Source organism: Rhineura floridana, chromosome 7 (genome assembly GCF_030035675.1).
Source record: "Rhineura floridana isolate rRhiFlo1 chromosome 7, rRhiFlo1.hap2, whole genome shotgun sequence".
NCBI classification, from domain to species: Eukaryota; Metazoa; Chordata; class Lepidosauria; order Squamata; family Rhineuridae; genus Rhineura; species Rhineura floridana.
The window spans coordinates 65702520-65719933 of NC_084486.1; the positions used below are offsets into that span (position 1 = coordinate 65702520).

A 17414-nucleotide genomic window follows, 5' to 3' on the forward strand; every position below is an offset into this window, starting at 1 on the left:
AGGTCAAATGGTTAATCCTTACTTTTGCAAGCATATGTTAATCAGTGGGTCACAGTCCACTGACCATGCTTATTTCAAAATGCGAGCTTTAAGCTTTTAAGCAAACAGACAGATACAAGAAGTATTTAGGCAAATTGGCAATACTGTGACCTTTAGATTTTTCAAACTTCACACATTGATACAGAAGGTGAAACTGCCTCACATATTCTCTTCACTGATTCCTGGTTAGGCTACTGTAGTGAGTGTACTGTATGTGGAGCTGCCATTGAAGATTGCTCTGAAACTGCAGTTAGTCCAAAATGCTGCTGCTAGAATACTAACTGAGACTGGTCATTGGAAACACAATTTGCCAGTGCTAAAATAGCTGCACTGGCCTCTGGCCTATATCTGAACACAAATCAAAGTTGGTGCTTACCTTTCTAAAGCTCTGTATGGCTTGGAACCTGAAGTTCCATTTCCTACCGTATTGACCTGCCCATACATCCTGTTGGTGCCCCTGGCATCATGAGTGAGGTGAGAAGGAGGCCTTCTCCATCGTGGCACCCTGTTTATGAAATTATCTTCCAAGGAAGCTTGCCTGGTGCCTAAATTGATGTATTTTTGTCACCAGGTAAAGACCTTTTTCATTTTTCCTGGCCTCAACTGTATGAGATAGTTTATGTTGGATTAATTTAAGGCATTCACACAGTCCAGCAAATAGCCATGAGATAATTTTAAAACAGCACTGCAAGAGCTACAACTTAAATAAGGTTGCTGCTTTTTAATATGTTGCCAGTGTTGCCTCAGTGAATAAATTATTCGTAGGCATTTGTAGCATGCTAAATATGCTATACTTTATGAAAGATTCTGTTGTTGTGAGCAGCATTATTTGCTGCTATTTGCTATCATTTGCTATTACAACTCAGTGTTTCAGACTGAAACTAACAAGCTAAGGCTGCAATCCTGTACAAATTTACCTGGAAGTAAATCCCATTGTACTCGGTGAGCCTTACGTCTGAGCATATATAGGACTGCACTGCATGACAAACTGTACAGTATGTCATTTGGAAAATGGATGGTTTAAAAGTTTTCCTTAAGTCACTATAATTTAATTTTAATAATTAAGGTTTAGGTCTCCATGCATGGAACCTTTTTTTTATCAATAAAATATTTACAGCAGCTAGGCAGGGCTCTTTAACAATCAATTATCAGGACCTAGGTCAATATTAAATTACACACTTGGCATCTTATAACTGGGTAGCAGCTAGTATGAAATGAACTACGGTTCTTAATTGAATCTTTATGGGATATCTTTTTTCAGTTATAGATATCTCCCATACAGGATCAGTTGCCAGCTTGTTCTTCTCAGAATAATGTGTTGATTGGTGAGGAAGTGTTCCTCATATAAATACCTTCTCTTATCCTTTTGAGGGAAAGTCCCAGTGGTGAAAACCTTGTGACCCTCCCTCCAAATGTTTCTGGGCTACAACTCCAGCCATTGTCTGTACTGGCTGGCATTGTTAGAAGATGTAGTCCACAACATCTGGAGCATCACAGGCTATCCACCCCAGGACTCCCCAGTGGGGTTCCCCAAAAGAAGTGAACAATCCAAAAAGATTGTGTATGATTTGTGTAATTTTACACAAAAAAGCACAGAATATATTTTTAGTTTTTTTATTTTAGATTTATTTTCCTGTTTTAATTATTGTAGCTTGCCCTGAAATCTCCAGAGGGAGGGTAAATTAACCTCAAATAAATAAATAAATAAACATGTAATGAGACAGAACAAGAACAAAAATATTACAGTTCTTAATATGTGAGATCCTCCTTAGTTCTCAGCATTGACAAGGAAAATCATTAGCTTCTAATCCCTTAATGCTTGTCTATTTTCAATGGCTAAAAGCTACTATGAGTCTTAATACTTCAAGATTGTTATGAAAGAAACAAGCTGATGAATAAGAACTTACAGATTTCACCAAGAAGCTAATTTCTGGTACAGCTATGGAGTGATGCTTTGCTCCAGGATTGGCAAATATCTTTATGAATAAATTTGAAAAAGGTATATTTTACATGACAGGAATCCTTATAGAAATGATATATTGGTGTACAAGAGATACTTAGATGACATTTTTATGATTTGGACAGGTACTGAAGGTAGACTTAAGGATTTTGACAAATTCGTTAATACTGTGCACCCCACTATTAAGTTTGAAACTATTTATGATGCCAAGTGTATCCATTTTTCAGATGTGGAGATCAAAAACAATAATGGGATTTAGTTACTAATATTTGTAGGAAACCTACGGATGTTAATTAATATCTTCAGTATGGCAGCTACCATCCCATGTACCTCAGACGTAATCTCCCATATTCTCAGATGTTGAGACTAAGGAGGAATTGTAGTCATATGAAGGATTTTCTTACCCAAGCTAATGTGTTGATGAGACAACTACAACATGAAGGGCATTCCCGTAGGATCCTAAAACAGGCATTATATAAAGCCGTACAACCTTACTTGCATCCAAGAATAGGCATACTCCTGGGCATAGGATGACTATACCAGTCACATATGACACATATGCAGCATCCATAAAGGAGACACTGGCACCTCCTGGAGAGGATATTTCACGTTGTAAGAACTATCCGATGTTTGCATATAAACATGCACCTAATCTAAGGGATTTGTCAATACATTCGAGACTGAAAGCACAAAAGTTGCTCAATAGGACTATAGACAATACCAATATTGTAGATCAGTTCCCATGTGGCAATTGTAGTGTGTGTACCAACTGTAATAAAATAAAATCATTTACCAATCCTAGAGATCAGAGGTTATTTCATATCAAAGACTTATTTACGTGCAATACTAAAGGAATTATATATATTGTGTAGTGTCCATGCCCACTTTTGTATGTGGGTATGACCACAAGGAAAATCAAAATATGCATTTGTGAACATTAGTAAAATGTTAGTAAAACACTTTTTGGAATTTAAACATGATGAGAAATCTCATCTATTTTGGTGTGTAGAAAAAATTAAACTTCAGGTAAAGAATTGTGTAAACAGTTAAGGAGGGAAATATTTTGGATATACAAGTTGGACACTTTAATGCCAAATGGTTTAAATTAAGAACTAGATTGGATGCCTATTGTGTAGAATTATATGTTTCTGTTCATAGATTCATTTATTGGTTATTCCTAGCTATTGTCTGTGAGAGTTTTTGGCTCTGCTTAAATGAATCATGATTTTTTATATATTGCATTACATGCCAAGTTCTGCAAATTCAGTTCATTGTACTAAACATGTTAAGTACTGACAGAATGCAGCCCATTTACAGATGTGTTAGTATTGCATCAGCTCTGGAAAACTCAACATTGCATCATCCCTATACTGGATGCTGCATCATTATATAAAATATATATTAACCAGCTTATTTTTGAGCGTGGACTTTGCACAGGAAGTATATGCAGGCTGTATAAGAGTGAATATAAGAATAAGAAGTTATTACAATTGGGTGAGTTTATTTTTCATGGATTATTGAGTTAAATTCTTTCCCGAATTGGAATATAATCCTTAGTGGTTATGTTCACACAGGCTTATGTCATGCTGCTTTACACAAGAATTGCAAAGTAAGTTTTCTAAATGATATTAGTAGCAGCAACATAGTTCATATGGTAAGCCTGATTTTTAACTTTTAGTATATATTTTTAATATGAATTGGTATTTTTAGGTTAATAAAAAGCAATTTCATATATCTTTGTTTTATATATATTTTTAGCATTGTATAATCTGAATCCACGCACAAAGAGAAGCTCTCCAAACAGATGCCGCTGATGAAGACTTGATTTAAGTCGAAATGCATTTGGCATATTTGGCATATTATTTTAGATTTGTTGTTCATTTTATCTTTGCATTTTATATTTCTGTATTTGTACACCTCTGCATTTTATTGCCACATTGTCATTGGGAGTGTATGTATATTTTGTCTATAGAGCTAACTACTCACATCACACTCTGTGTAGTAAAGTGCATGCACATTTGAAACTGGGCATTATTGTGTATTCTGTTAGCTATCAGCCAAGACTATATTTTCTACTATTCATTTCTATATATTTTTTAGAATCATATCATGTCTGATTAGACCTTGACTTTATTTGGTTTTTGGTCAAGGATTATTTTCTTCACATCTTGGAAGAAGACCAGCATGCATCATTTTATGATGATGGACAATGGAATTGAATAATCTGATCTTTTTATTTTTGGTACCAGGTCTTTTAAAGGCCCAAACCACAGAATGGTCTCATGAGTTTTAAGCTTTGAAAAGCCCTATGTTTTGGCTTGATATTATAAAAAATAATAGGAGCTGTTTCTTGGAATAGTAGTTGCCAATTATGGGCATGACCCAGAAGGCCACATGCAGTGTGGTTTCTGCAGCTTCTCTTCTGAAAGCAGCTCCCTACATTTGGGAATTTCAAGAACTACTTACAAACTAGAGTGAGGATCTGAGGCAGGAGTGGTTGTTGGCAGACAATCAGAGGGACTCTGGTTCATGTACAGTAATGTTTTTATGCAATTATGGCGCTTTTTGGATCAGACTCAATAGGCCTAATTGGGAAAGTCTATAATGGTTCCTAGACTGTTATTATTTAGCCAATGTGTATATGTGAAGATGCCATATTTTTCTATCCTGTTCTTAAGAGCAATGGTGACTATCAGACTCTATTTATTATATATATTAATAATCGATGCTGATTTTAGCCTTTGATTCTTATGGGTTTTTTGTTTATTTTAAAATATTTGTTTTTGATGGCATTCTTGTTCATTCTTTTGTCTTTGCTTTTACTTTTCTTTTATATTGTTGTCTAATTATACAATTTCCATATGTATGCATTAATAACTCATCTGTATATCTCATCCTTACCCAAAGGATTTGACAATAGATGGCATTAGCAATTTCACCTCAAAATAGAACATGCTTTTTTAAATATATATAAACTTGGCGAATTGTTGTAGTTTTGTTTCCTGGTTTGGCATTAGTTATAATAAATTACAGTACAACTGAATGGTAAAAATGCTGGATTCCCCCATTTCGTAAGTAACAAACCCATTGAATGGTGCTGTCACGTTTAGTGTCACAGAAGGTAAAGATTATGTTATTAAAAAAAAAGTATGCTTAGTGAATTTCCACTTATTTTTTTTCCTTCATATGATCTTGTGCTCTGTATCATATTTTTCTTTTTCTTCTTAAAGAATATTCTTTAGACAACACTCCAACTGGAATATTCAAGCACCTCCTTTGAAGTGCCGTTTTTGTTCTACGTTTTGGTTATAGCGTTATTTCAGTGGAGTCAGCCAACAGGCTTACAGGGCTTTTTGACTCATGTTCACTAACAGTTTTTTTTGGCAGTGCTGCTTAGTTTTGCATCTTTATAGACTTCTCTCTCTCTCTCTCTCCCTCCCTCTCCCCCACCCCAATCTCTGCTTCCTGACAGAACGATCGCCTCACAGGCCTATCCTACAAGCTGGCCTACCAGCAAACACTTCTGCAATTGTTGGGGGTGATGCAGAGTTTGTCTGCAAAGTCTACAGTGATGCTCAGCCGCACATCCAGTGGATAAAACACACAGAAAAGAATGGAAGTAAATATGGGCCAGATGGCTTGCCATATCTGAAAGTTTTAAAGGTGAGCCTTTTTATTTTTTTGAGACAATAAATAATTATTTTCACAATGTTATAAAGATTGTTGAACAAGATCAAGGGATAGATTTTGTTTTAATTAACTTTTATCCTTGCCAACACATAAGTATGCTGGAATATAGAGTTGTTGGTCTAAACAAAGGCAAAAGTTTGTTCCATGTTTTACTTTCCAGAAGGTCTTTTATTCATAAGCAACAGCAACAACATTTTTATTGCGGTCAACCAACCATTAAAGAATATACAATTGTATAAATACATAATCGCTTCTAGGCCTTTTGGCTAAGATCAAGTGTGTGTATCCATAAGCGTGATTGTTGCTTGCTTTTCAGACATCATAGCCATTATTAAAAAGAACTGCAATGCCACTATTTTGATATCACTTGAGATTTATTCACTGGCAAAAATATTCAAAATAAACCAAAGGAAATATCCTCTGTCCTTGATACTAATAGCCTGGGAGAACATTAAGGTCCTTCTGTGATGCCTATATTTGCTGCCAAATAATTGTGGTGCTAATTTTCTGTATGTTAAAGATGTCAAGATGTCAGTTTTTCATTACAATATTGTGAAATGTCCACAGGGCAATGGTTTTAGGGGTAGCAGCCATTTTAAGAATATGTCCTTTTTGCCTGATTTTGTTGTCAAGCAACAGCTCATTTTATAGTAGCGTTTTCCTATGAAGCTTAGCAGTGGAGCCAAACATCAAATGAATTGGCATACTGAATAAACAGTTGTTAGTTTTTAACAGTTCAGAAGCTTCCCTGTCACTACTTTGTAAGAAATCTTTGTTCTTTTAAAATAAAGTAAGTACAATATTTCAGTATTAGTGTTTATGGTGACTAGAAGACATTTTTTAGTGTTTTGGTGGTGGATCCGTGGTGGTGTCTACATTTGGGGCATCAGTTACATTGTTCTCCTGTGTTGTTGGTCTGTTCCAGCATTCGGGGATAAATAGTTCCAATGCTGAAGTGCTGAAACTGTACAATGTGACAGAGGCGGATGCTGGAGAATATATTTGTAAGGTCTCCAATTATATAGGGGAGGCCAACCAGTCTGCCTGGCTTACTGTTCTGCAAGATAAAGGTAACAGCGTCTGTTAAAGAAAGCTGGATGTAGAAGCTGGAAAAATTGGTGCTTTGGGACTCTGCAGGCAGCTTGTAGGATAACTCCATGACCTTGGTGTATTTATAATCCTCTTTTGGAGATGCAACTGGTATTACTCCAGTAGCCATGGAAAAATTACCACAAATACTGTGTGTGTATTCTTAACAATCTTTTCTAAAACCTCTTGTATTCTATGTTTTACTTTGACTTATCATTTGTCTTCATATATATTTGTTCTCAGCATAATTTAAAGGATTCTGATCTGACCACTCTGAGTCTACCTTAGTTTTGCACTGTTGACATATCATTCTTTATCTATGTGTACAATGTGTTGATCGCTCTCTGGAAGCCACAGCTACTAATTGAGGTTGGATCAAGTAGTGAAGAGTAACATATATCAGATTCTCATATCCTCCATTCTGGTAAGCAGAATGAATATGAATTCATGGAGACCCATCCACTTGAGGATACAGCATTAAATATCATCATTCTCATCTTTACACAAGCACTGTATGTTCATACTGTGGGTCCCACAAGGACCTTATTCATAATGTGGAAGACACTGTAGCTTTGTGAAAACAATTAATAGTAAATGATCTTATAAAATTCAAACCAAAACATGTAAAATCTTAGTATTTGAAACAGAACTATGTCCCCATCTTTCTCATGGTCATTAGGCATTCATCCTCTATAGATCTTGATTCCTTTCGTTTACCTCAAGTCACAATGCAGCATGAAAGCTACTGTATTCTAAGCAGGGACTTGCATTCCTTTACTTGGGCTTTAAATACTTATTATATGCCTTACTTTTTCTGGACAAAGTTAAATGTTCAGACCAGACCTTGGAAGATTACTTTTAAAAAGCAATAAATTACAGTTACAATTGTATGGCCAAAAAAAGTAGTAATTACCGTTACAATTGCTCTGAAAGTAACTGATCACTTTCCTTTTTCTCAAAAGTAATCACTACAATTACATTTGTTACTTTTTTTAAAAAAAAATGCCTACAAGGCCTTGGCTGCTGCATATCTAAGTAGCTTAAAATAACATTAAAAATAAACACACACATACAGAGGTAGTAGAATAATTCTGTTTATCCCTAAGATAGCAATGGTGGTATTTCTGCTGGTAAGGAGGTGGGGAGGGAGGCAGAGGCCACTACTCAGATCTTTTCATGTCAAACCAAGTGCAACCCCCCACCACTCAGCCATCAAGCATAATCTCTCTCACTTAACCACCTCCTGAACCCTGCCCTGCCACCAACTAAGGGACACTGCTCCAAGGAAACATTTTCCCCTGAGATGCAAAAAAGTTAAAATACTGCAAATGTAACATAGTAGCCAGAGAGGGTGGTGGAAGCCACTTTGTGTACCAAGTGCAAGCAAACTCTCTCTCTCTCTCTCTCTCTCTCTCTCTCTCTCTCTCTCTCTCTCTCTCTCTCTCTCTCATCTTTCACCTCCACCGTTTTTTATCTCCATTCTGCTGCTGCTCCCTTCTCCTCCTTGCCCTCTGGCTCCTTTCCCCCTCTACTCCATTCTTCACAACTACCATCCATTTTTTTAAATAATTGTTTTCTCCATTCCACTCCATCTCACTCTCCAGCTCCTCCTTCGTCACCTCCTACCCACCCACAGAGCATGAGGGAAGAGTGACACTGCACAGAAGCCCAGTTTGAGGCACATGATTTTCATCCACAGATCAGAGGAGCAGAAGACTTCCCCTGCTTCCTCCCTGCAAGTAATGCCCAAAAGTAATGCTGGAAACATTACAATTACTCCACAAAAGTAATAAAATTACTCCTAGTTCTATTGCAATCAAAATGTAAAGGAATTATCCACTCGTTCCCCAAAAAAGTAATGAATTAGAAGTAACGAATTACTTCCAAACTCTGGTTCGGACCAACTTCTCATCACTCAGCAAAGTTTCCACACTTTTGGTTGTCATAGTGGACCCAAGTGTAACTATATCACAAGTAAGCACACCTAGACAATCGGTTATCCTGAGCTTTTATTTCCACGATCACTTAAAGCACTGGTAGCCTGTTTACTTTTTGGGCCAACTGATTGTCTGGGTGTGTCTAGCTACAACAAACCTGCATTTAGTTCCATGATGGATGTATTAGCTGCTACTTTATATTTAAACCTCAACTTTGATTTATGGGACTATTTGAGGCACTGGCAGACTGTGTTCTCATCCTCAGTCATTAAATAATATGGCAGTAGACTCTTGGGGCTGTATTTAGTCCAGGATGTAATTAACATACTTCCTTTATGAAGGTGTTGTTTCTTAGTTTTCATCTTTTCTCTGTATGTTTCTAAAATTCCTCTTTCTTAATTTGAAGGACATCTTAAGTCACGTTACAATCTGCCTCTTTCATGTTGTTCTCTCTATTTCATCTTTCTTTGTGTTTTCCCCCCCAAACATTTTTGTGGACAATTTTTTCCATGTTCTTTGATTGCATGCATATTTAGGTGGTGTGTGTAGGTTTGGTGAAGGGTGTTGATGATTCATTCCTCTCTAAGGTGAGCTGGGATCTGTTGGTAATTGCTTTTTGGTTGAGGGCTTTGTGGATGGGATCTCCCCACGGCTGTGCAGCGTTGTTTCTTCTGAAGTGCCAAGCTCCCCGTGGTTCCACTTCCCATCCACAAGAATTCCTAAAATGTCTAGCTTTTCTCTTGCTTCCCTTTTTTTTCTAGGCTGCCGGTGTTAACACCACGGACAAAGAGATTGAGGTTCTCTATTTACGGAATGTAACTTTTGAGGATGCGGGGGAGTATACATGCTTGGCGGGTAATTCTATTGGGATATCCTTTCACTCTGCATGGTTGACAGTTCTGCCAGGTATATTACTGCTATCTTTCAGTGGTTCTCCCCGCCCTGCCCCACTTCATTGTTGATTGCTGCCAAATTAGCACAGCTTCTGTCTCAGAAATGGCTTTAAATTTACTTTAAAAAACTTTTTTCAGCAAAATGCTGCACTTCAGCTTACAAAGATGAACTGATTTTTTCAATGTCTTAATATTTGTTATAAATTTGAAACAAAAGGCTTTCTGTGATGCTTCATGAAATAACTTAAAGTCAACAATCATAAGCTTCTCCATGAGACAAATTCGCAATCCCTCGGGAAAGTTTATTAAGGGGGATTTTAAAGTAGCATTTTATGAAATACCTTAACTCAGTCAAATTGCCTGGGTTTACACATGTTTCTATGAGAATTGGCTGTGCTGAACTGTGAATACAGAAGCAGTGTTTTATATATCTTTGGGATCAACTTGATGTATCTTTAAATATTGCATGTTCTAAGCAAATGAGCTAATTTGCTTTTTCTGCAAAGCATGTCTTCTCATGCTTGGATTGATGATATTTCTGTTTTTAGCAGAAACACACATTAATGTGCTTCATTGCTTGAAATTGGTTGTCCGTCAGAAAATATAGTTTTAGATGTATGCACTAATGAAACTTTCTTGCTTTATAACTGTTCAGTACAGAGCAACTGCCTAATTATTATTTGCACAATTTGTAATTTGATGGTCAGTATATATTAAGCCATAATTTTTTTAAAATAAAGGTTTGGTACCTGCATGTGTTCAATAAGTATTATGCTGCTATATAAATTGTTCTCAAGATTTCTAGATTATTTCTTCTCTCTATGTAAGACATAACTCACATTACTATCTTAACTATTCACTTTTGAGGCTTCCAAAGTGCATTTATCACTAAACAGGTAGCCAGTGTTTAATGTTGCAGTTGCTTCTGCTTGCAGTGTTCTTTCCATATTTGCAAGTGCTTAAGCACCACTTCTTAATCAATTTGTTTGAATGAAAGCTTATATTAACACAAGATGAGATGTAAGAACAAATTGCAATTTGCATTGCTTGCATAATGAGCAGATGTTGCTGCAGAATGCTGATTACGATGATAATTTGGAATAGTGAGGTAAAAGAGTTTGGGACAGTTTACATTAACATATGATCTTAAATGTTACAATTGTAACTTACTTGATATCAAAACCCACAGTATAGATTAAAGTGTCGTTATTGTAGTATATAAAAAGTAATGTTTTGTCAGTGGCTTTTTAAAAATTATTTAAATCTTAAGTGGAAAATAACAAATTTGTGCAATTATGAATAATTAACATTGGAAGAAAATAATTATAAAATAGCATTGCCATTATTTGGTGTCATTTATGGACTAGGTGCTGTTCAAGATCTGATATGAACATGGTATTCCATGAGTAGACATCTATGTGCCTCTTTACCCATATATGTGAATATGAGGGTGGATTCACAGACACAATCTTACTGTACAGTTACTTTGCAGTTTAGATGTGATTCTTGTGCAATTTAGTTTTCTGAAAAAAGTCAACTAGGCCTGCCAGTAAATTGTGCCTAAAGCAAAATATTTTGCTTGGGCAAAAGCAGAGGAATATTAAACAAAATTAAAGTAGTTCCTCAGACATGTTCTTCATATTTCTGCCCAGAGTGAGTTTCTGCCCAGAGTGAGGTTCAGATTGGTGCTGGAACATCCAAATCCACCTTGAACAATTTTAAAGAAAGCTGTAGGAGTTGAGAGTGGCAACATTTTTCAAGGAGGGGAGAGAGATTTGCTCACCTCTCTAGATCCAATTCTGTTTCCCTGCCCCTGGGCAATGATGCACATGGACTCTGTAAACAAAAAAGCAACCTTGCCATTCTTTAGTAGCCTGAAGACTACAGCATACCCTGTTAAGAGTCACCAAAATGCAGTTGCAAACATCAGTATGAGGCAGGGTGAAAGTGAACACGGGGATCTACCATCAGTCTGTTATTTTCAAAGGATCTGAAGGTTAATTAGGCACTCAATTCCTACTGATTTTTACAGCCCAAATCCTATGTCTATTTATTCAGAAGTAAATTCCACCATCTTCAGTGGGCTTACTCCTAAGTAAGTTTGCATACAGAGGAGCTGTTGATAAAAGTTTGGCACCCAATACATTTTAACACGCTTTGTGAATCCTGTTCTCAATGAAGGCGAATACTTGCCGAGTCTTTCAGCCTGATTTTCAGTAGAAGTATTTGGATGCCTAAACCAGGCTAATTCATGCCTCAGCTTTGTTATGCTTTGGTATCCCATAAGCCTTGCTTTTCAGCTAGCTAATTCAATGCTTGTTTGCCTTTCATTGTGTGTTCAGGTGGCCCACAGAGTTAAATACAATGCTCTTGAAAAATTATTTTACTAAACCTGTCATTTGCTTCAGGCCAAAGATTGGGAGATTGGGATAAATATTGATTCATCTGGAGTGAATTATGTGCCCATTTTCCTGTCTCAAGCTGCTTGGCCAAAAAGAAAATAGAATGAGAAGAAAAGGTGATCACAGGCATAATTTAAACATGTAGTCTTTAATTTTGAAGTTAATTAGGATCAGCTATTCACACCACAGTGATTTTGTGCAGAAGTATCTCAAAAGCCTCACTTGGTGAGGTAACAGTCAGCTTTAGCCAGCACTTTGAAAAATGGTTGCATTGAGATGGCTTGAAAATGCTTCTTAAGGCAACTATTGACAGTTGAAATTGTCAGCATTCTGTATCTTGTGTAGTTTGTTTCAAACATGATGCGGGACCACTTTTTGATATTGTGCTACTGATTTGTTGTTGGGTTGTGTGTTTTTTTTGCCACGTGTTAATTCTTCCTCATGACTCTTTCCTCCTTCAAACTTGCTCTGTAGCACCTATAGAAGACAAACCATATCCGACATCCCCAGACTACCTGGAGATAGCCATATACTGCGTAGGGGTCTTCCTAATTGTCTGCATGGTGGTGACAGTCATCCTATGCCACATGAGATCCACCACCAAGAAGCCGGACTTCAGTAGCCAACCTGCCGTGCACAAGTTGACTAAGCGCATACCTCTGCGCAGACAGGTAACAGAAAGTAGATAAAGAGTTTAAAAAACCTATTACCCTAAACAAAAACAAGCCAGCAGATTTTTTTTGCATAAAACACATGGATTGAAGTGGCGTTTGAGTGCTAAGAAGAGAGGCTATAGAACTCAAGTTTGCTTTAAATCCATAACTCCATTCTCAGAAATCTTGAACTTTGTGCCTAGAACAAAGGCACAGAAGAATCTAGAAGATTCTCTAGATTCTAGAAGAAGAATTGAGAATCTTTAGATTCTAGAAGATTCTAGAAGAATCTAAAAGTATCTTCTAGAAGAATTCTAGAAGAATTAGATGGTCCATGTAGGTTTGGTGAAGAAGAATCACCAAGAAGAAGAATCCTGTAGTGCTTTAGTGGAAATGGAAGGGCTGTCTGCATAAGCTCAGAGGCACCCTGCTCTTCCACCAGTGTGCAGCTGGAGAGAGAGAGAGCATTTAATGTTGAACAAAGGGGATTTGGGTTGTGTTGTTCCAGAACCTGGTGTATATTCCTGAGGCTCTGACTGGGTTCTGACACCAGTGAACCCTCAGGTCAAAGAAAGCGCTAGCTTCAGGGCTGCTGTAAATTATTTAATGCAGGAGCAGGGTTGAGGTAGAGTGATTAAATTTCCAGTGTGAAATGAAAGACGTTTTGAGGATGTAGTAAATGTGAACACTTAAGAAAGAGAAGAAATAAAATAGTATATGTACAGGTGCCTTCCATTTCAGTTACATACTTAAAGATTAGCTGGTGCCACATGTATAGGAGTGGAGGAAGACGCATATATTCTTCACCTTAATAGGAAAAAATCTGTTTAGCTAAAGGATCTAAACACAGCAATACATACCACAAGGAGAGAGCTGAGTTTTTCCCCGTCAGAATTTTCTCCTTTCCTGCCATTCAGGTATTATTGTATGGATAATTTGGAGACATTTGGGACAATATATTTTTATAATACATGTTTGTTTCTAGAGATGAATCATAATTTTCAAAAACAGTAGATGGGTCACAAGTATTCTGATTCTGCAGTGTTGTAAATTTGGACATCAGTGCAACTGAGCTAAACATTTGGTTGAAGAATATATTTTATTTTATTATATTTATATTTATATGAACTCACCTTTCCTATCACTTCCATAATGATAGGCAAAGGATGTGCCTTTGTTTATATGTTATATATTGAATAGTGTCAGAGAGGGAGGGAGAGAATGGAAAACAAGTAGAATGGAGTTGTTTTTAATCAAAGTGGCATTCTGGAAAGGAGGGTGTTTTGCAAGTTGCCACACACAGAGTGACTGTCTTGCATGATACCTGATAGTATTAAGATGTTTGAAGCAATTGTATGAGAGGCCCTTATCACTGACAAATTTTATTTATTTATTTAGTGTTCCACATATGGAGTACTAAAACGTGTATGTGTAATAAACATGTGCATGCATTTGCATGTGCACATATACATCAGGAAAATTTGAAAGTTATGTTGTTCTATACTAAAGAGAGCATTAAGTCTAAGCCCACCTAGAAAAGGCGATTTGTATCAGTACTTGAATAAAAGGAGATTATTGGGCTGTGACTGGAATGAAAGCATCAAGATGACCTGATCATGTGATGATGACAGAGAAAATACCATTGATATATAATACATCTGTCAGTAGTCAGACCATGGATCATCATAACCTCAACATTTTCCAAAGGGCAGTTATCACATTCTGTTGGTTTGTTAAATACTCTTTCATAAATTGTCTCTTCCTTTGCCAATAGCAGGGTTCACTTTCATCATTTGTCATATAGTTGCATAGTTGAACTCCTCTATAGACAGTGTTTTAAAGAAGGCTTTAAACAGTGTGTTCTGCAAGCTTATGTTAAAGTTGATGCACAGTTGTTCATGTTCTGGATTTGCTAAGCAGCTGGCATTTCAGTTTTCTTACCTTTTTATTAATATACTACCCAACAGAATAATTTTCTGGTATCATCTGATAGACTTTGAAATGCTTCTGCATGTTGTTTTATGTTTATTCCGTTCCATGTTTTCAGGTGTTGCCACTGCTAAATATTTGTGAAAATATCTGCTGAGAGCATTATAAGGAAATGTGTTCCTATTTTCATAGTTTTTTTGTGCTCAAGTAACATTTCCTGCCAACAGCAGCAGTCAAACAAACCATGGTTTCCATAGGCAAAGATTACTTACATTTTGAGTCCACCCCGCTCTTAAAAGTAACTGTTTAGTTTCTGTACATTAAGGGTTAGAGTTTCATACTTCTGCTGTAAATCTGAAGGAGTTAGAAAAACAGAGGGTGTTTTGTTTAACTGGCATGTGTTTCTGGATTAGCTGAATAGGCCTTTTTTTGTTGAGATACACTAAGCCCCCCTCCCCCCCGCTTAGTTGTGTTTCTGAGACTTCTTTAGAATTATAAACATAAGCAATTTTACCTGAAAATTTTGTGTAATTGCAACATAAAACCAACACCCCCAAGTTCACAAAATGGCATTTGTTGGGAAAACTCCTAAAAATCTGAGGTTAAAATCTCCAAAGCATGGTGGTTCATTTTAAGAACTCCAAGGATTGTTACTTTAATTTGAATGGCTAATGTTCTGAATATGTTCTAGCAGGCTTTGAGTGTACAAGGTTGGACATATACCCTGTATGTTTTACCCTGTATTTTCACTTAATCTTTATTTTCACACACCCCTTCCTCCAACATCCCTGTTGCTATGCACTCTAGTGCGGAGAGAGTGAAATAATGGAGGAATCTGGAAGGAAAATCCCATACTGAATTCTGATATAAAAAATTGATATTCAGTTTGGTGCTCTGGACATGTATTTTATCCTTTAAACATTATTATTTTAAGTCAGAGGTCTAAAATTATTTGAGGGAACATCTTCAACCATATGACACCCACCCACCCACCCCAAAACACACTGAAATTGAGATCCGGTTTGTAGATCCTACTACAGGTTCTACCACAGTTACCTTTTCTCTGGTAAGCCGCAGCTCGTGGAATTCCCTTCCGACAGAAATTCTCCAGATCTCTGCTGTTGGCTGTTTCTGGAGACCAGTTTGGTCTTGATTCAGCAGATGTAAGCTGCTGGCCTATGAATTAATTATGTCTCCTGACTTCTCCCCCTTCTTTTTATATATATTGTCATCACTAATTATTTTAATGCGGGACAGGAGTATGGAGTCTGTGGCCTCTCTGTCAGGCTCTCAGGACCCTCCCCAGTCCCCAGTCCATGACCCTTCTTCCTAGGCCATATCCTTCCGCAACCTTATTCCATGCTTTCTTTGAGTCCTTTTACCTGGCTGGAATCTTCAAATGTGATCATGCCTCTTACTTGTTGCTTGTGTATGCAGCCTTTCCGTGCAAAGAAAGCAACCATTGCTGTGCCCACTTTTCACTCTGGCTCCACCCACCCTACTGGCATGAGGCCCCCAGAAGGTTGGCTTGAAGGGAGTGTGACCCTAATTTTTGTTGGTAGGCGAAGTACTCTTAGAAAATAAGAAGCAACCTATGTGAAATGAAATAACCTGTAGAAAATAAAAATATCAAAGATGTTCTGAATTATTTTTCTTTTCTATTTCTCAGTGGACGAAAAAGACTTTTTAAAAGTGTGGACTGGCCTCGGAAGGCCTCCCTGGACTCTGGGCCAACTTGTACTGCTATTCCATCTTTTTTCTGATGGAGAGCTTTTTATAGTCCTTCCACTTCCATAATACTGTGCTCTGCTCCAGTGAATCAATCAAGAATGCATTACCTTTGAGACTTGCCACATATATATGTGTGTGTGTACACACACAGAGACACACACAAACACATACACACAGAGTTAATGCTGGATACTTCCTCTAGAATGAGTACATCTTTTGTATATAATCTTGTTATTTACACTAAGGACTTGGTTGATGATATAGTTACTAGTGTGTTTGCTTCCCCAGCACACATAAAAATAATAGGCAAAGTGTTTCTTTCAACTTTCCCTATAACGTTATTGCATGTAACATAGTGCAGTTATAGATTTTAAGTTTAAACAGGCTTTCCCCAACAAAACTGCAAAACAGCCTTCTCTGTCAGGGAAAAGAAATGATAGGACTTTTGAGATAAATGTTGGTAAATTGGTATCTGAGTGATGAAATGAACAACTTTCAGATCATTTTCTAATTTGCAGTTAAGGGACAAAATAAAACACAGAGACATCAGCTTGGGTTGAACAAGTGACACTTTATTAAATTACAGCAAGAAAAAACCCAATTTAAAGTGACCTGCAGAGGGAAGCCTAGGTGCGGGAACTGTCTATGAGCAAGTAGCTTGCCAAACAGCTCTCGGGTGACCAGCCCCTGTTGGGGTAAGGGCAAGCCCATCTGCTTACCCCTTACCCTGACCACATCTTGTAGGTGAGTAGGGGGGCCTTCCCACGTCATCCCCACCCGGGGCCGAATAACCCCTGGGTAGATGAGATGAGTTGGCCCCAAAGGCAGCCCATATCCTGTCCTAGAGCTGTAAAGCCATGACAGACAGGCCTCCGGAACCACCATTCACCTCCAAAGATGCCTAAGGGGGCCACCTAGCTGTCCTTAACTATTCCCTTCCCGCACCTTTCCGCTACCAGTGCTATAACGAACTGCCCTGAGAGGGCATTATCTTAATGTCAAGTAGCCAATTAGCCAAAACCACCTATTAATAACAACGCCCCATAACCTGATTCCTTCCTCCTCCCATAGTGTGGAGCAGGCAAAAAACC

The 17414-nt window shown here is 37.4% G+C and overlaps 1 protein-coding gene across 10 annotated transcripts in view; it reads left to right on the plus strand.

Moving 5' to 3' along the window:
* The window catches only part of FGFR2 (fibroblast growth factor receptor 2), a 198703-nt gene that overhangs the window by 144968 nt on the left and 36321 nt on the right, over positions 1-17414 (plus strand). For 4 of the 10 annotated variants that reach the window (XM_061635811.1, XM_061635814.1, XM_061635807.1 and 1 more), the window contains 3 exons: positions 5472-5662; positions 9477-9621; positions 12485-12687. In XM_061635811.1, the coding sequence (XP_061491795.1) occupies positions 5472-5662; positions 9477-9621; positions 12485-12687 (539 nt within the window). Of the gene's footprint in view, positions 1-5471; positions 5663-6614; positions 6760-9476; positions 9622-12484; positions 12688-17414 lie in introns of all 10 variants that reach the window. The other 6 variants (XM_061635808.1, XM_061635815.1, XM_061635813.1 and 3 more) reach the window with 3 other exon arrangements.